Source organism: Scyliorhinus torazame, chromosome 16, assembly GCF_047496885.1.
Source record: "Scyliorhinus torazame isolate Kashiwa2021f chromosome 16, sScyTor2.1, whole genome shotgun sequence".
NCBI lineage: Eukaryota > Metazoa > Chordata > Chondrichthyes > Carcharhiniformes > Scyliorhinidae > Scyliorhinus > Scyliorhinus torazame.
Genome location: NC_092722.1, coordinates 180,052,796 through 180,073,491, shown reverse-complemented (window position 1 = coordinate 180,073,491; position 20,696 = coordinate 180,052,796). Strand labels below are relative to the sequence as shown.

General features: G+C 50.3%; 1 protein-coding gene across 2 annotated transcripts in view; it reads left to right on the top strand.

The window, feature by feature from the left end:
• The window catches only part of LOC140393265 (VPS10 domain-containing receptor SorCS1-like), a 1,354,213-nt gene that overhangs the window by 1,094,998 nt on the left and 238,519 nt on the right, over positions 1 to 20,696 (top strand). For both annotated transcript variants that reach the window (XM_072479549.1, XM_072479548.1), the window contains exon 13: positions 12,211 to 12,302. In XM_072479549.1, coding sequence (XP_072335650.1) covers positions 12,211 to 12,302 — 92 coding nt within the window. The remainder of the gene's footprint in view (positions 1 to 12,210; positions 12,303 to 20,696) is intronic.

The following is a 20,696-nucleotide window of genomic DNA, read 5'->3' as shown; positions in this document are numbered from 1 at the left end:
TCCACTATGTTCAATACTATCCAACCCACACAATGCTATCCAGTACACTCAATAATAACCAGCCCACTCAATGCTATCCAGCCCACTCAATACTATCCAGTACGCTCAATACTATCCAGCCCACCCAATGCTATCCAGTACGCTCAATAATATCCAGCCCACTCAATACTATCCAGCCCACTCATTGCTATCCAGTACGCTCAATACTATCCAGCCCACCCAATGCTATCCAGTACAATCAATAATATCCAGCCCACTCAATTCTATGTAGCCCACTCAATACTATCCATCCCGCTCAATACTATCCAGCCCTCTCAATATTATCCACCCCACTCAATATTATCCACCCCACTCAATATTATCCACTCCACTCAGTACTATCCAGCCCACATAATGCTATCCAGCCCACTCCATACTATCCAGCCCACTCAATACTATCTATCCCGCTCAATACTATCCATCCCGCTCAGTGCTATCCAGCCCACTCCATACTATCCAGCCCATTCAATACTATCCCACCCACTCAATACTATCCACCCCACTCAATATTATCCACTCCGCTCAGTACTATCCAGCCCACTCCATACTATCCAGCCCACTCCATACAATCCAGCCCACTCAATAATATCCAGCCCACTCAATAATATCCACCCCACTCAAAGCAATGCAGCTTACTTAAAGCAATGCAGCCGGTTCAAAGATATCAAGCCCACTCAATGCTATCCAATACGCTCAAAGCTATCCAGTACGCTCAAGGCTATCCTCATGCTTAATCCTATCCACTACGCTCAATGCTATCCAGCCCACACAATGCTGTCCAGTACGCTCAATAATATCCAGCCCGCTCAATGCTATCCAGCCCACTCAATACTATCCACCCCACTCAATGCTATCCAGCCCATTCAATGCAATCCAGCCCCCTCAATACTATCCAGCCCAACTCAATAATATCAAGCCCACTCAAAGCAATCAGCCTTCTTAAAGCAATGCAGCCTGTTCAAAGAAATCCAGCCCGCTCAATGATATCCAGCCCACTCAATAATATCCATCCCGCTCAATACTATCCAGTCCCCTCAATCTTATCCATCCCGCTCAATGCTATCCAGCTTACTCAATACTATCCATCCCGCTCAATCCTCTCCATCCCGCTCAATGCTATCCAGCTAACTCAATACTATCCATCCCGTTCGATACTATCCAGTCCACTCAATACTATCCATACCGCTCAATGCTATCCAGCCCGCTCAATACTATCCAGCCCGCTCAATACTATCCATCCTGCTCAATGCTTTCCAGTCAACTCAATACTATCCATCCCGCTCAATGCTATCCAGCTAACTCAATACTATCCATCAGCTCAATACTATCCATCCTGCTCAGTGCTAACTAGCCCACTCAATACTATCCATCCCGCTCAATACTATCCATCCCGCGCAATGCTATCCAGCCCACTCAATGCTATCCATCCCGCTCAATACTATCCAGTCCACTCAATACTATCCATCCCGCTCAATGATATCCAGCCAACTCAATGCTATCCATCCCGCTCAATATTATCCAGTCCACTCAATACTATCCATCCCGCTCAGTGCTGTCCATCCCGTTCAATACTATCCAGCCCGCTCAATACTATCCAGCCCACTCAATACTATCCATCCCGCTCAATACTATCCAGCCCACTCAATAGTATCAAGCCCACTCAATACTATCCATCCCGCTCAATACTATCCATCCCGCGCAATGCTATCCAGCCCACTCAATGCTATCCATCCCGCTCAATACTATCCAGTCCACTCAATACTATCCATCCCGCCCAATACTATCCAGCCCACTCCATACTATCCAGCCCACTCCATACTATCCAGCCCACTCAATACTATCCCACCCACTCAATACTATCCAGCCCACTCAATATTATCCACTCCACTCAGTACTATCCAGCCAACTCCATACTATCCAGCCCACTCCATACTATTCAGCCCACTCAATACTATCCCACCCACTCAATACAATCCAGCCCACTCAATATTATCCACTCCACTCAGTACTATCCAGCCCACTCCATACTATCCAGCCCACTCAATGCTATCAAACCCACTCAATACTATCCAGCGCACTCAATACTATCCAGCCCGCTGAATGCTATCCAGCCCACTCAATACTATCCAGCCCACTCAATGCTATCCAGCTCACTCAATACTATCCAGCCCACTCAAAAATATCCAGCCCACTCAATATTATCTGGCCCACACAAAGCAATGCAGCCTACTTAAAGCAATGCAGCCTGTTCAAAGCAATCCAGCCCACTCAATGCTATCCAGTACGCTAATAAGCTATCCAGTACGCTCAAGGCTATCCCTACGCTCAATCCTATCCACTATGTTCAATACTATCCAACCCACACAATGCTATCCAGTACACTCAATAATAACCAGCCCACTCAATGCTATCCAGCCCACTCAATACTATCCAGTACGCTCAATACTATCCAGCCCACCCAATGCTATCCAGTACGCTCAATAATATCCAGCCCACTCAATACTATCCAGCCCACTCATTGCTATCCAGTACGCTCAATACTATCCAGCCCACCCAATGCTATCCAGTACAATCAATAATATCCAGCCCACTCAATTCTATGTAGCCCACTCAATACTATCCATCCCGCTCAATACTATCCAGCCCTCTCAATATTATCCACCCCACTCAATATTATCCACCCCACTCAATATTATCCACTCCACTCAGTACTATCCAGCCCACATAATGCTATCCAGCCCACTCCATACTATCCAGCCCACTCAATACTATCTATCCCGCTCAATACTATCCATCCCGCTCAGTGCTATCCAGCCCACTCCATACTATCCAGCCCATTCAATACTATCCCACCCACTCAATACTATCCACCCCACTCAATATTATCCACTCCGCTCAGTACTATCCAGCCCACTCCATACTATCCAGCCCACTCCATACAATCCAGCCCACTCAATAATATCCAGCCCACTCAATAATATCCACCCCACTCAAAGCAATGCAGCTTACTTAAAGCAATGCAGCCGGTTCAAAGATATCAAGCCCACTCAATGCTATCCAATACGCTCAAAGCTATCCAGTACGCTCAAGGCTATCCTCATGCTTAATCCTATCCACTACGCTCAATGCTATCCAGCCCACACAATGCTGTCCAGTACGCTCAATAATATCCAGCCCGCTCAATGCTATCCAGCCCACTCAATACTATCCACCCCACTCAATGCTATCCAGCCCATTCAATGCAATCCAGCCCCCTCAATACTATCCAGCCCAACTCAATAATATCAAGCCCACTCAAAGCAATCAGCCTTCTTAAAGCAATGCAGCCTGTTCAAAGAAATCCAGCCCGCTCAATGATATCCAGCCCACTCAATAATATCCAGCCCACTCAAAGCAATCAGCCTACTTAAAGCAATGCAGCCTGTTCAAAGAAATCCAGCCCGCTCAATACTATCCAGTACACTCAAAGCTATCCAGTACGCTCAAGGCTATCAGTACGCTCAATCCTATCCACTAGACTCAATACTATCTAGGCCACTCACTGCTATCCAGCCCACTCACTGCTATCCAGCCCACTCAATACTATCTAGCCCACTCAATACTATCCAGCCCACTCAATACTATCCAGCCCACTCAATACTATCCAGCCCACTCAATACTATCCAGCCCACTCAATACTATTCAGCACACTCAATAATATCCAGCCCACTCAATAATATCCAGCCCACTCAAAGCAATGCAGCTTACTTAAAGCAATGCAGCCTGTTCAAAGAAATCCAGCTTGCTCAATGCTATCCAATACGCTCAAAGCTATCCAGTACGTTCAAGGCTATCCCCACGCTCAATCCTATCCACTACGCTCAATGCTATCCATCCCACACAATGCTGTCCAGTACGCTCAATAATATCCAGCCCACTGAATGCTATCCAGCCCACGCAATACTATCCAGCCCACTCAATGCTATCCAGCCCATTCAATGCCAATCCAGCCCCCTCAATACTATCCAGCCCCCTCAATACTATCCAGCCCACTCAATAATATCCAGCCCACTTAAAAGCAATGCTGCTCACTTAAAGCAATGCAGCCTGTTCATAGAAGTCCAGCCCACTCAATGCTATCCAGTATGCTCAAATCTATCCAGTACGCCCAAGACTATCCACTACGCTCAATGCTGTCCACTTCACTCAGTGCTATACAGCCAGCCCAATGCTGTCCAGTCTGCTCAATGCTATCCCATACTCTCAATGCTATCCAGTATGCTCAATGCTACCCAGCCCACTCAATGCTATCCGGTACGCTCAATGCTATCCACTACGTTCAATGCTATCCAGCTCGCTCAATGCTATCCCGTACACTCAATGCTATCCAGCACGCTCAATGCTATCCAGTACGCTCAAGGCTATCTAGTGCGCTCAAAGATACCCAGTGCGCTCAAAGCTATCCAGTGCTCTCATGCTAATAAATACGCTCAACAAGTTGCATTGAAAAGTACAAGGAAATTAATTACTGATTTATATTTGAATTTAATCAGTTTTTAATTTAGTCCAAAAAACATTGTTCCGCGATACCTTACATGCTTGAGCACACCATAGATCCCCAACAGTTCTGAATTCATTTTCGGTACAAGGTCTATACATCCACCCACCCACACCGCAGCTCAAGGGTCTGAACTCTCCTGCCTCTCTCCCACCAGTCTGCAAACACTCCCTTATCTCTCCCACCAGTCTCAGGGTCCAAACACTCCCCCAAGTCTCCAAACTCTTCCCCTTCTCCCGTCAGTCTCCAAACTCCCCCTCCCTCTCCCTCCAGTCTCATGGTCAAAATTCTCCCCCTCTCTTCCTCAGTCTCCACATTCTCCCTCCTTGGCCCCTCCCCACCTTCAAACTCTCATCCTTCCTCCAAACTCTCTCCCTCCCTCTAATCTCTACCCTCCTTCCAGCCTTTCACCCCACCCCAACAGGGGCTGTTTAGCAGAGGGCTAAATCGCTGGCTTTGAAAGCAGACCAAGGCAGGCCAGCAGCACGGTTCAATTCCCGTAACAGCCTCCCCGAACAGGCGGCGGAATGTGGCGACTAGGGGCTTTTCACAGTAACTTAATTGAAGCCTACTTGTGACAATGAGCGATTTTTTTTTTTTTCCAACCCAGTCTCTTTCCAGCCTCTCCTCTCTCCTCCAGACTCTCCCCCTCCCTCCAAACTTGGCGCCCTCATGCAAACCCTCCCTCCCCTGTTATATGACTATATTGTAATCTAAATATTTCTCTTTTAGTCTTGTCGAGTTGTCTTGAATTCTGCCGAGAAATAGTCGAAGTCTTCCAGATGATGACAAATTAGTTATTGAGTAATATAATAATCTTGTGAGATTTTTCACTTTAATACTAGACTAGTAAAACAAATAAGTAAGATTGGATTAAACTAACAATTGTGATAATACACTACACTCTGATCTGATTACGTCTTCACTCTAGCTGTTCTCCACACATACTAACTAAAGAAAGAGCGGGAAACTCCTTTTATAGGTCCAGTTAGTGTTGCCATCTAGTGATCATCTATCTGTACTGACTTCACATTAATTAAACATGTATTAACACATACAGAGATCATTACATCCCCCTTTTTTTGTGTTACACTTGTCTATATACATTATAAAGAAAATTGTACATAAGAAATACAGTAGTCTGATATGCATTGTATCGTCAATATGAATTAATCAGTCAAAAGTTCATAAATTCAGACGATTTGGTTTTTTTCTACGTCTGATAGATATTCTCAATTTGATTGGAGAGGTAAAAGCTTTGATGTTCTGCTGTTCTGGTTCAACAGAATGTTTGATTTGTACATGATGATTTAAAGATTGATTTAAGTTCAGATCTCGAAAGATTGGGTGAGGAACATGAACGTTTAAGATATCACGTCTGTTTCTTCTAATCAATCCACCTTCTGCAGTTTTGATTAGATAGGATATTGTTGAGATTTGCCTAATAACAATAGCAGTGTCAGACCATCCTCCATCAGGACATCTGATTCTGACAATATCATCTGCCATGTGAGGTTTTAGTGGTTTTGAATGTCTGTCGTAGTAACCTTGTTGGTTATCATGTTGTTGATGAATTTTCTTCAAAACATCTAGTTGATCTGGATCAGCAAGATGAATTTTCGGTAATGTTCTAATTTCACGATTGTACCAAATCTGTGCTGGAGATAAGCCTTAATTCAACGGAGAAGCTCTATAGGATAATAATGGCAACAGAAATACGATTGAGAATCTCTTGTTTTACCCAACAATTGTTTTACAATATGTACACCTTTTTCCACTCTTCCATTTGATTGAGGAGAATGGGGACTTGCGGTATTGTGATTGAAGTTATAAGTTCTCGAAAATTCCGTCCGCTCCCAGCTTGCAAAGCATGGACCATTATCTGACATAATGCTTTGCGGTATGCCATGTCTCGCAAAAATTTCTGTACATGCTTTGATCACAGCTGTAGAGGTGAGATCAGGTAATCTCATTACCTCCGGAAAGTTGGAAGGTTCCGACTCCGCACAGACAGTGACCCAAGCTGGGAATTGAACCTGGTCCCTGGTGCTGTGAAGCAACAGTGATAACCATTGTGCTGTTGTGCCGCTGTTAGAGTGCAAATGTTTGGGGCAATTCATTACATTGATGTCAGTTATGGCACATGTCGGGCGGGATTCTTCGACACCCCGCCGGGTCGGAGAATCGCCGGGGGGCGGCGTGAATCCCGCCCCGACGGCTGCTGCCAGATTCTCCACCACCGGTTTTCTGGCGGGGGCGGGAATCGCGCAGCGCCGGTCGGGGGCTGTTGGCAGCGGCTCTTCCCCCCCCCCCCCCCGCCGATTCTCCGCTCCGCGATGGGCTGAGCGGCCGCCCGTTTTCGGCCAGTCCCGCCGGCGTAAATTACACAAGGCTCTTACCGGTGGACCTGGCTCTGCGGGTGGCCTGCGGAGTCCTCGGGGGAGCGCGGCGGGATCTGGCCCCGGGGTGGGGGGGGGGGGCACGGAGGCCTGGCCCGCCATCGGGGCCCACCGATCTGCGTGCGGGCCTGTGCCGCGGGGGCACTCTTTTCCTCCGCGCTGGCCGCTGTAAGGTTCAGCCATGGACGGCGCGGAGAGAAAAACCCCAGCGCATGCGCAGGAATCACGGCAGCGGTTCTGAGAACACGCTGACGCTCCTGCGCATGCGCCAACTCGCACCGGCCGGCGGAGGCCCTTCGGCTGCGGTTGGCACGGTGCCAACCACTCCAGCGCCGGCCGAGCCCCTGAAGGTGTGGAGGATTCCGGAGAATCCCGCCCGTAATGTTAAATGACAGCTAAATGATTGCCCTTGAGTGCAATTGACCTCAAGTGAGTGCAAACAAATGCTGCTGATAGCAAATGATGTCAAACCTTTCAGGTAGGGTTAAACATATTCGACACTGCAGTATCTGCCTTTTAAGGTTGGGATTTGCAAAGATTCACAAGCCTTTGAGCAAAATCAATTCTCTTCAACCGAGCCTCAAATAATCACAACCTTATCCTGAGACTGTACCCTTGTTTCTAGATTCCCCAGCTCTGTGCCTACCTCCATCAGAAACCTCGATGTTTTATTGCGATCACCTCTCACTCTTCTAAATTCCAGAGTGTATTGTAGGGTAATTACTCAGCCCTCTCACCCTTGGAGCCAGTCTAGTGACGCTTCAGTGTGCTGCCCCCAATGGAAGTATATCCTTCCTCAGAGATGTGGATCGAAACTGGGTGTCGTATTCCAGGTGTGGCCTCACCAAGGCCCTTTACAATTTTAGAACAACTTCTTTAATCTTGTATACCAATCCCCTTGAAATATATGCCAACATGCTGTTTGCCTTCCGAATTGCTTGCTGCACCTGAATGCTAACTTCTTTATGTATTTATCTACAGCCAAATCAAGGTTTACTAGCTTCACACCTTGAAAAAAAGTTTTCTGCTTTTCTATTCTTGAGACTTATTCTTATGATTGTTTCCCCTTGTGGGAGAGTCTAGGGCCAGAGGGCAGAATCTCAGAGTAAGGGGTTGCCAATTGAAGAAAGAGATGAGGAGGAATAAGAGGCAGGATTCTCTTTTGCCTGACGCCGATATCGTAATTGGCCATCGGGCGGAGAATCCCTGTTCGCGAACGAATCGTGGGCGGTGCCTGTTTTCGGATACTCCGCCCCCTCCAAAACGGCATCATCGAGGAGTACGTCGCACGGCATTGGGACCGCCTCAAGATGATACCTGAAGTCCCTCCCCCCGATGCTCCGCCCCCGATGGGCCAAGTTCCCAACGGCGCTGGACACGGGTGCTCTCAGTTTTCGTGAACCCGGTGTGGCAGCTGCGGAGTGTGTCCAGCATCGCCACAGTCCGGGGGGGGGGGCCGTGCTGCTGGCCGGGGGGGTCTTTGGCAAGGACTGGGGGACTGGTGGGGGGGGGTGGCCCTGGGTGGCGAGGGGGTATCCGGGGGCACTAGCTGGCAGGTTGGATCCTCGCGCAGCCAGAGCCATGTTGTATGTGCGAACGCTGCAGGTCGTCGCCGTGTGCACGCGCGGCCACAGACCCGGCAATACTCCAGGCGTTTATATCCAGAAGGCCGTGCATGTTACGTGGCGTGGCTTCTAGCCCCTCACCGGCCGCAGCATCGGTGCCGGTGCGGTGCCAACCTTCTCACCGTAAAACCAGACACTTCCTCCGCACATAGCCCCAAAATCGGAGAATCCATCCCTTCTCTCAGTCAGTGAATCTGTGGAATTCTCCACACAGAGGACTGTGGAGGCTGGGTCATTAAGTATGTTCAAGGCTGAGATAGACAGGCTTTTAATCAGCAAGGGAATCAACGGCTATGGGAATAAGGCAGGAAAGTGGAGTTGAGGATTATCATATCAGATGATCTCTTTGAATGGCGGAGCAGACTCGATGGGCCGAGTGGCCTATTTCTGCTCCTACATCTTTCGGACCACGGCGAATAATTTCAATTCCTCAAAGAAATTTGGCTCGGGTGCCACCACTAAGCAAATCGCATCACATTGTCTGTCTTTGTGTATATTTGTGTCTCCTTGATGTCTGCTCCTGCCTCTGACACATTTCTACTTCCTAGTCCAGTCTAAATTAGCTGATATTATAGGGGGAGTTTTAGAACTTGGCGTTTACTCAGTGGCTCATTTGGAAAATGCATAACATCGATTAGGACAGGATGGGATTCAGCTCAGACACTCCTTGCAGCCAAATACCACTCTGCCTCGAAGTCGGCAATTAAACGGTCCACTTCAGCAAGAAGGCAGCCCAGCAGCGTTTGAACTTGAGTGACAGTCAACAGCTCCAGGAGAAGGGGAGAGAGCTTTGAGAAACGCATGCTCACCGTGCGTCACCAGGCATCTTTCTGGAAAGCAAGAGGGAATGTCAGCCTGCTGTGATGCTGCTTAAGGCCCAGAGATAGCTTCTAGGCGCTGGGAGGAGGGGTGTGTAGGAGGTAGAGGCCAAGGCCGGGTGGGAGTCAGCAGCTTGCTGTCGAGGCAGGAGAAGCACAATTCTCTTTCTTGGCTCGACGTTGGGTTTTGTGGCATGATCATAACTATCAGCATTACAAGGGTCAATGTAGTGCCGAGAGTAGCCATTAGAGGGAGCTGCAGATACAACTATATAAGGCAGTGGTGCTGGACCTTAGGGGAGGTGTGTATGCAGGAGACAGCTAAGAAGAGCAGATAGTGTGAGTAAGGTTAGATTATAGTTTATACCAGTAGTAAGATTAGCAGTAGATGAGCGTAGTTAGATGTTAAGTGTCTTAAGTGTTGAATCCCAGTTTAGTGGTGTAAATAAAATCCTAGCTTTGTTTCAGTAAAAGCTATTCTGTGATCTTTGTGGGCACTATGCTAACCATCCTCACAGGTTTAAAATATCGAAAACCAGGTTTGAAGTCCAAAACGTACTGGTTATTTGGTGACCTCCTCTAACCAGGCCACTGCAAACAAAAATCTAGTCCAAGTTGGCATGAGACAAGGTCCCCCCCATCATTTCATCATTAACATTCTCAACCTACTACCTGTGGAGGTTGAGGGAAAGCCAGTTTTATGTGATTGAAGCCTGGAGTGCTTCCTCTTCTGTACAGCATGAGGGTTAACCTCTGCTTCCATTAGCAGTATTGCACTCCGAAGAGAATCAGGTCACCTTGTGTCAATATTTTTGCTTATTTATCATGTCCATACTTCTTGCTTTTCAGGGTAATTAGTTGCATGAAACACATTGAGACATTTAAACATGACGAGCAGTTGTCTCAAGTGGAAGTAATTTTAGATCCATCAAACCCACTTAAGCAAACATCTATCCAGCTCCTGACATTTCCTTTAATGTGCAATCATTCGTATTCTCTACCACGATGGAGACTTTCTTTTCGGAAACGAGTAATCAAGAGTATTTTGGGAAAAGATAAAAGCTACTTGACACATTCAGAAGAAGGAAAAATTTGATTATCGGTCAAAAAAATATCAACAGCTTGAAATGCTTTGTCTGTGCTCAGGTGGAGTAACAGAATTGAGAGGATAAATGGCCTGTTTCTGTGCACAAGAGCAAAGGTAGAAATGTTTGCGAGGTTTCGCTGACATAAATTAGGCATTTTTGTTTATGAACTACATTTGTCGCGCAGCCCATCAATTTCTGTGAAGTCAGTGACAGTGTGAAATATATCACTATTTAACAGACAGGCATTGATTAATCTCACGGTTTATTCAGCACTTTGCATAGCAATTGCAGCCCGTGATAAAAAAGTGCAGCCCCAGCCATTATGGCAGTGCTAATAATAAAGACAAGAGTTTACCCAGGCTGTGAGATGAAAAGGAAACTATTCACCAGAACTAACAGGGCTATTTCACTCTCGCTCAGCAGTATGGGTAGCCTCTCTTCCCATTTGCGACACTCAAACAGTCACAGTTTTGGGCTGCTTGGGAAGGCCCCAACTACACTCAATGGGCCGACTGACGGTTGTGAATATTGCTCGTTGGACATTTGAGGGAAAGGTTTCCTTTGTGTTGGATGTGGGACAAACACGATACTTTCTTTTTTTAAATAAATTTAGAGTACCCAATTCATTTTTTCCAATTAAGGGGCAATTTAGCGTGGCCAATCCACCTACCCTGCACATCTTTGGGTTGTGGGGGTGAAACCCACGCAAACACGGGGAAAATGTGCAAACTCCACACGGACAGTGACCCAGAGCCGGGATTGAACCTGAGACCCCGGCGCTGTGAGGCAGCAGAGCTAACCACTGCGCCACCGTGCTGCCCTTTGCGATACTTTCTTAATGGGAGACGATTTGTTTCGATGTGGAGTCACAAATGATGTCTTCCTCTAGCAGCAGCCTGTCGTTTCTTATTGCACCTTACATTTCAGTTCATTGTAGAAGCCCCACCCCCTCCCCCGATCATATCGAAGGGGTAAATTCCGAAAAGACCAGCCAGCTCTTCATATGGGAATCGGCAGCATCACCCACAGCTGCAGGCTGGCTGGCAGACCTGGCGGAATCGCTCCACGAGAAGGTCAAGCACACCATCCGAGGGTCAGGCGAAGGCCTCCACAAAGCGTGTGGGCCAGTCACCAGCCTGTTCCAAGACCTGTTCGAAGCCAATAGTGACTGGGAAGAGAGGATGATGGGGGTGATGGGATGGAGGAAGACAAGGGAAGGCACACACAAGAGAAGTGGGGAGGGGAGGGAAGGGTACCCAAGGGAAGCACAAAATGAAACAAGGGAACAAAGGGAGGAGGGGAAGGGTCACGCAGGCCACCGCCCCATCAACAAAAACACAAAGGGGGGAATTTAACCACCAATGAGGGAAGGGGGGGAGGTACAAAACGGTGCAAATAAGACACAGACGTGTTTGTAAATACCAGATACACGTGAGCTGTTACTTTGTGAAACTGGAAAACGCCAATAAAAATATTTTTGTTAAAAATTCCAAAAAGGTGCCCTGACCCTGAAAGGATTATCATGAATTCCATTGAGTTTGTAAGGATGAGATTTTGCTTGTGCAGGGGCAGGGGAAAACAGTTCCGGTTCTATTCTTAAATGCTCTCAAGATATTTAAAACAGCGACAGATTCTATGGACTGTTCCAGTTTTACAGTTTGTCGAATTGACACTGATCTCTTTGTGTTTTCCCGTCAATCGCAGGTATTCGAAGAGGAGCACAGCGTACTGTTCCTGGACCAAGGTGGCGCCCTTGTGGCTATTAAACACACGCCTCAGCCCATCCGACATCTCTGGTAATTGGTTCCGCTTTTAGCTCCTGATAGAACTGCTAACGCTAAGAAGGAGGGGAATATTTCTTTTCTGGGCAACAATGTGGGCTTTGCTTGCCTGTTTCATGATTGACTTCGGTGTCATCTAAGCAGAGATGGAATTGAATTGCCACCTTGACAGGTCTCTTTGGCATTACAAAAAACAAGTTTCCTATCACCAGCGGTACATACAAACATATGAATTAGGAATGGGCCACTTGGCCACTCCATTTTCCAGATTTCTGCCCACTTACTTAACCTATCCATGTCCCTTTGTAACCTTCTTAGGTCTTCGTTACAATATATTTTATGACCTATATTTATGTCATCAGCAAATTTAGCAATTATACCCAGTCCCTTCTTCCAAATCATTTATATAAATTGTGAGGGGTTGCAGCCCCACCACTGATCCCTGTGGCACACCACTAGTCAATCCTGCCAACCAGAAAAAGACGGTGGGCGCGATTCTCCACTCCCGTGCCGGTTGGGAGAATCACCTGGGTCGCCAGATTTTCCCGCGATGCTGGTCCAACGCCCTCCCGCGATTCTCCCAAGCGGTGAGAATGGCCCCGTCGAGTTCCGCGCGGCGCAGGCCGGAGAATCGTCCGAGACATCCAAAATGGCGATTCTCCGGCACCCCTGCTATTCTCAGGACCGGATGGGCCGAGTGGCCAGCCCAAAACGGCGGGTTCCCCTCCATACCTGGTCGCTGCCGGCGGGAACAGCGCGGGAACGCTGGGGGGGCGGCCTGCGGGAGGGGGAGGGGGGATCCTGCACCGGGGGGGGGCCTCAAATGGGGTGTGGCCCGCGATCGGTGCCCACCGATCGTCCGACCGTCCTCTCTGAAGGAGGACCTCCTTTCTTCCGCAGCCCCGCAAGATCCGTCTGACATCTTCTTGCGGGGCGGACTCCGAGAGGGCGGCAACTACGCATGCGCAGGTGACGCCAGTTATGCGGCGCCGGCCGCATCATGTATGCGGCGCCGCCTTGACGCGGCTCCAAGGCCTGGCACACGTAAATGACGCGGCGCTGCTCCTAGCCCATTATCGGGCCCTGAATCGGTCGGGATAGGCGCCATTTCGCGCCGTCGTGAACCTCGACGGCGTTCACGATGGCGCGAACACTCTGCCTCCATTTCGGAGAATCCCGCCCCCTGTTAGCTAGTCAATCTTCAATCTATGTCAATATGTTACCCCCCCCCCCACACCATAAACTTTTATTTCATGCAATAATCTTTGATGTGCCACCTTATCAAAAGCCTTCTGCAGATCTAAGTACAGTATATCCACTGGTTACCCTTTATCCACAGGACATATGAATCCCTCAAGGAACTCCAGTAAATTGGTTAAACATGATTTCCCTTTCACCTCCAGCAACAGTACTGAAGACCTCTGCTCCAGAACTTGCTTGCCCCATAACCAAGCTGTTCCATTATAGCTAACAACAGTGGCATCTACCCAGCAATGTGGAAAATTGCCCAGGTATGTCCTGTACACAAGAAACGGGACAAATCCAAGCTGTCCAATTACCGCTCCATCAGTCTACACTCAATCATCAGTAAAGAAATTGAAGGGGCCGTCAACCATTATCAAGCGGCACTTACTGAGAGGTAACCTGTTCGCTGACGCTCAGTTTGGGTTCCGCCAGCGTCACTCAGCTTCTGACCTCATTTTAGCCTTGGTTCAAACATGGACAAAAGAGCTGAATTCCAGAGGTGAGGGGAGAGTGACTGCCCTTGTCATCAAAGTGGAATTTCACTGAGTATGGCATCAAATAGCCTTTGCAAAACTGGAATCAATGGGACTCGGGGTGGAGGGGAGGGGAGATGTTCTCTGCTGGTTGGAATCACACCTTGCACAAAGGAAGATGGGTGTGGTGATTGGAGGTCTCCGGGATATCAGCTCCAGGGAATCACTGCAGGAGTTCCTCAGGGTAGTGTCCTAGGCCCAACCATCTTCAGCTGCTTCATCAATGACCTTCCTTCCATCAAATGGTCAGAAGTGGGGGTGTTCGCAGATGACTGCACAATGTTCTGCATCATTTACAGCTCCTCAGATAATGAAGCAGTCCATGTCCAAATGCAGCAAGACTTGGGCAATATCTCGGCTTGGGCTGACAAGTGACAAGTTACATTTGCACCACACAAGTGCCAGGCAATGACCATCGGCAAGAAAAGAGGATCAAGCATCGCCCTTGATATTCAATGGCATTACCATTGGTGAAGCTCCCACTATCAAATTCCTGGCGCCCACATTCCATGAAAGGATAAAAACAATCAGTTAAGGGGTTGGAATTCCATTTTGTCCTGGGAGGGAAGACCGGAGTCCTTCTGTCCTCTGAGCTCCTATCCATTCCTCTCACACAGTGGGATCCTGCAGATACTCGCACATCTAATACCCCAGCCACACCGAGCAGGCCCCCATTCTCAGTTCTCCTAGATTGTGTACTATTCCCTTACTTTCCCCAGAGCCCATGACCCCTGTTCCCAATATGCCCAAACCATAGAAGACCCCTTTGCAACACTCCCACCCCATATGGCCCATTGCTACTAGATGTGCTTCTTCTGAGTCTATGCATTATGTACAATCAGGAATATTTTCTTGCTGTCTTCTCTTGTATCATTGTTATATTACATGACATCAAATCCTGGGCTTGAAATATTGCATCTACAGTGAGATACACCCATTAGGCGGTGACGTAGTGATACTGTCACTGGACTAGTTAACTAGAGACCCAGAGTAATGCTGTGGAGACCCAAGTTCAAATCCCACCACCGCAGATAGTGAAATTTGAACTCAATAAAAGTCTAATGATGAACACGAAAACATTGTCGATTCTCGTAAAAACCCATCTGGCTTCACTAATGTCCTTCAGGGAACAAAATCTTCCATCCTTACCTGGTCTGGCCTACATGTGACTCCAGACCCACAGCAATGTTTTTGACTCCAAACTGCCCCCGCAAGAGCAATTAGGGATGGGCAATAAATGCTGGTACAGCCTGCGAGGCCCATGCCCCATGAATGAATAAAAAGAAATTGTCTATGTTTAAAATAAAACTTTGGAGAAAGTAATTGGAACAAACATTACACTCAAGGGGTTTCTCTCTCTTTTGAATGGCAATGTTTTGCACAGTAACATGTTACTGTCGACAATATTATGCTTTTTTTTCAATTAAACTGGGAATTATATCTTCATCTGTGTTACTTGTGAAGTATTATTGCATAACGTATTTACAACTTCAGATGAAAATGCCCTAAGAGATGAAAGTTGCCGTTGAACACTTACACTGAGGTGAGAATAGTGGAGGTAACTTCCCTCCAAGGAGTCTCCGGGTGATTTTGCCTTCCTGTCTGGGCCTTGGGTGGGGGGGGTGGCTTCACATTCCATGCTTCCCAATGGACTGAGTGATTTGCAGATTTGTTTCTAAGATGAGAGGCGTCATTCTCCGACCCCCCGCCGGGTCGGAGAATGGCCGTTGGCCGCCGTGAATCCCGCCCCCACCAAAGTCCCCGGTACCGGAGATTGGGCGGGGGCGGGAATCGGGCCGCGCCGGTTGGCGGGACCCCCCGCTGGATTCTCCGGCCCGGATGGGCCGAAGTCCCGCCCAGAAATTGCCTGTCCCGCCGGCGTAAATCAAACCTGGTATTTACCGGCGGGACCAGGCGGCGTGGGCGGGCTCCGGGGTCCTGGGGGGGGGCGCGGGGCAATCTGACCCCGGGGGGTGCCCCCACGGTGGCCTGGCCCGCGATCGGGGCCCACCGATCCGCGGGCGGGCCTGTGCCGTGGGGGCACTCTTTCCCTTCCGCCTCCGCTACGGCCTCCACCATGGCGGAGGCGGAAGAGACTCTCCCCACTGCGCATGCGTGGGAAACTGACAGCGGCCGCTGACGCTCCCGCGCATGCGCCGGGAAACTGACAGCGGCCGCTGACGCTCCCGCGCATGCGCCGCATTTCCGCGCCAGCTGGCGGGGCAACAAACGCCATTTCCGCCAGCTGGCGGGGCGGAAATCCCTCCAGCATCGGCCTAGCCCCTCAATGTTGGGGCTAGGCCGCCAAAGATGCGGAGCATTCCGCACCTTTGGGCCGGCGCGATGCCCGTCTGATTGGCGCCGGCTTTGGCGCCAGTCGGCGGACATCCCGCCATTGGGGGAGAATTTCGCCCGAGAGCTTTCAATTCAGGGTGTGAGGATGGGGGCTGTCAGGGTGTGAGGGTGGGGGCTGTCAGGGTGTGAGGGTGGGGGCTGTCAGGGTGTGAGGGTGGGGGCTGTCAGGGTGTGAGGGTGGGGGCTGTCAGGGTGTGAGGGTGGGGGCTGACATGGTGAGGGTGATGGCGGCAAGGTGTCATTGGCATTATCTGCATAAAAAAAACAACTTGCAATGAGATAAAGCCTGCCATGACCTCAAAGCACTCCAGTATAGCCACTGCTGCAATGTCGGAAATGTGTAGCTGCCAATGTTGCACAGCAACAAGTTCCACAAATTGCAATGTGATAATCACCAAATAACCTGTTTTACTGATGTCCGTTGAAGGATAAATATTGACCAGGACACCAGGGAAAACTTGCCTGCTCTTCTTCCAAATAGTGCCAGGGGATCTTTTGCGTGTCCGTGTTCAGTTTAAAAATAAAAAAGAAAGACTTCCATTTATATAGCGCCTATCATGACCTATGGACGTTTCAAGGTGCTTTACATCCAATGAGATGCTTTTGAAGTGTAAACACTGCTGTGATGTACAAAATGGCGGCAACCAATTTTGCACATCAAGCTCCCACAGAGATGTGGTAACAAGCGATAAAGTGTTTTTTTTAAATGTTTATTGAGTGATAAATATTGTGCAGGACAGCAGGGATAACTCCCCTGCCCCTCACTAATTATGGTTATGGGATCCTTTACGTCCATCTGTTTAACATAGAATGATAGCATCTGTAACAGTGCAGCACTCCCTCAGTGCTGCTCTGGACTATCCGTCGTTTATGTGCTTGCGCTTCAAGAGCTCAACTTTGAAACCACAAACTTACTTAAAGGTGGAAACAATGACTGACACCACAGCAACATGATGACACACGTCATGTTCGACACCCTGACCTCAAACACCTGGGGTAGGGTTTTCCCCAGTGTCAGGGTTAAATGGAGGTCAGATGTCAGCTCTGACGGGGCAACAGTCACCTCGTGATTTTCCCCGAATTGTCCCGTTCGTGGTATCTTTCAAGTTCAAACCCCTGGCCTATTCCTCTGTCACCTCCAGCCGCCCACACTGATGTCCTTGCTGGATTCCCAGTCTCCCCCATTGCTCTCCGTGCTGGATTCCCAGTCTTCCCCATTGCTCTCCGTGCTGGTTTCCCAGTCTCCCCCATTGCTCTCTGTGCTGGATTCCCAGTCTCCCCCATTGCTCTCCGTGCTGGATTCCCAGTCTCCCCCATTGCTCTCCGTGCTGGATTCCCAGTCTCCCCCATTGCTCTCTGTGCTGGATTCCCAGTCTCCCCCATGGCTCTACCTGCTGGATTCCCAGTCTCCCCCATTGCTCTCTGTGCTGGATTCCCAGTCTCCCCCATTGCTCTCCGTGCTGGATTCCCAGTCTCCCCCATTGCTCTCCGTGCTGGATTCCCAGTCTCCCCCATTGCTCTCTGTGCTGGATTCCCAGTCTCCCCCATGGCTCCACCTGCTGGATTCCCAGTCTCCCCCATTGCTCTCTGTGCTGGATTCCCAGTCTCCCCCATTGCTCTCTGTGCTGGATTCCCAGTCTCCCCCATGGCTCTCCGTGCTGGATTCCCAGTCTCCCCAATTGCTCTCCGTGCTGGATTCCCAGTCTTCCCCATTGCTGTCCGTGCTGGATTCCCAGTCTCCCCCATTGCTCTCTGTGCTGGATTCCCAGTCTCCCCCATTGCTCTCCGTGCTGGATACCCAGTCTCCCCCATTGCTCTCCATGCTGGTTTCCCTGTCTCCCCCATTGCTCTCTGTGCTGGATTCCCAGTCTCCCCCATTGCTCTCTGTGCTGGATTCCCAGCCTCCCCCATTGCTCTCCGTGCTGGATTCCCAGTCTCCCCCATGGCTCTCTGTGCTGGATTCCCAGTCTCCCCCATTACTCTCCGTGCTGATTTCCCAGTCTCCCCCATTGCTCTCTGTGCTGGATTCCCAGTCTCCCCCATTGCTCTCCGTGCTGGTTTCCCAGTCTCCCCCATTGCTGTCCGTGCTGGATTCCCAGTCTCCCCCATTGCTTTGCGTGCTGGATTCCCAGTCTCCCCCATTGCAGTCCGTGCTGGATTCCCACTCTCACCCATTGCTCTCCGTGCTGGATTCCCAGTCTCCCCCATTGCTGTCCTTGCTGGATTCCCAGTCACCCCCATTGCTGTCCGTGCTGGATTCCCAGTCTCCCCCATTGCTGTCCGTGCTGGATTCCCAGTCTCTCCCGTTGCTCTCCGTGCTGGATTCCCAGTCTCCCCCATTGCTCTCCGTGCTGGATTCCAAGTCTCCCCCATTGCTGTCCGTGCTGGATTCCCAGTCTCCCCCATTGCTCTCCGTGCTGGATTCCCAGTCTCCCCCATTGCTTTCCGTGCTGGATTCCCAGTCTCCCCCATTGTTGTCCTTGCTGGATTCCCAGTCTCCCTCATTGCTCTCTGTGCTGGATTCCCAGTCTCCCCCATTGCTCTCCGTGCTGGATTCCCAGTCTCCCCCATTGCTCTCCGTGCTGGATTCCCAGTCTCCCCCATTGCTCTCCGTGCTGGTTTCCCAGTCTCCCCCATTGCTGTCCGTGCTGGATTCCCAGTCTCCCCATTGCTCTCTGTGCTGGATTCCCAGTCTCCCCCATTGCTCTCCGTGCTGGTTTCCCAGTCTCCCCCATTGCTGTCCGTGCTGGATTCCCAGTCTCCCCCATTGCTCTCTGTGCTGGATTCCCAGTCTCCCCCATTGCTGTCCGTGCTGGATTCCCAGTCTCCCCCATGGCTCTCCGTGCTGGATCCCCAGTCTCCCCCATTGCTCTCCGTGCTGGATTCCCAGTCACCCCCATTGCTCTCTGTGCTGGATTCCCAGTCTCCCCCATTGCTCTCTGTGCTGGATTCCCAGCCTCCCCCATTGCTCTCCGTGCTGGATTCCCAGTCTCCCCCATGGCTCTCTGTGCTGGATTCCCAGTCTCCCCCATTACTCTCCGTGCTGATTTCCCAGTCTCCCCCATTGCTCTCTGTGCTGGATTCCCAGTCTCCCCCATTGCCCTCCGTGCTGGTTTCCCAGTCTCCCCCATTGCTGTCCGTGCTGGATTCCCAGTCTCCCCCATTGCTTTGCGTGCTGGATTCCCAGTCTCCCCCATTGCAGTCCGTGCTGGATTCCCACTCTCACCCATTGCTCTCCGTGCTGGATTCCCAGTCTCCCCCATTGCTGTCCTTGCTGGATTCCCAGTCACCCCCATTGCTGTCCGTGCTGGATTCCCAGTCTCCCCCATTGCTGTCCGTGCTGGATTCCCAGTCTCTCCCGTTGCTCTCCGTGCTGGATTCCCAGTCTCCCCCATTGCTCTCCGTGCTGGATTCCAAGTCTCCCCCATTGCTGTCCGTGCTGGATTCCCAGTCTCCCCCATTGCTGTCCGTGCTGGATTCCCAGTCTCCCCCATTGCTCTCCGTGCTGGATTCCCAGTCTCCCCCATTGCTTTCCGTGCTGGATTCCCAGTCTCCCCCATTGTTGTCCTTGCTGGATTCCCAGTCTCCCTCATTGCTCTCTGTGCTGGATTCCCAGTCTCCCCCATTGCTCTCCGTGCTGGATTCCCAGTCTCCCCCATTGCTCTCTGTGCTGGATTCCCAGTCTCCCCCATTGCTCTCCGTGCTGGTTTCCCAGTCTCCCCCATTGCTGTCCGTGCTGGATTCCCAGTCTCCCCATTGCTCTCTGTGCTGGATTCCCAGTCTCCCCCATTGCTCTCCGTGCTGGTTTCCCAGTCTCCCCCATTGCTGTCCGTGCTGGATTCCCAGTCTCCCCCATTGCTCTCTGTGCTGGATTCCCAGTCTCCCCCATTGCTGTCCGTGCTGGATTCCCAGTCTCCCCCATGGCTCTCCGTGCTGGATCCCCAGTCTCCCCCATTGCTCTCCGTGCTGGATTCCCAGTCACCCCCATTGCTCTCTGTGCTGGATTCCCAGTCTCCCCCATTGCTCTCTGTGCTGGATTCCCAGCCTCCCCCATTGCTCTCCGTGCTGGATTCCCAGTCTCCCCCATGGCTCTCTGTGCTGGATTCCCAGTCTCCCCCATTACTCTCCGTGCTGATTTCCCAGTCTCCCCCATTGCTCTCTGTGCTGGATTCCCAGTCTCCCCCATTGCCCTCCGTGCTGGTTTCCCAGTCTCCCCCATTGCTGTCCGTGCTGGATTCCCAGTCTCCCCCATTGCTTTGCGTGCTGGATTCCCAGT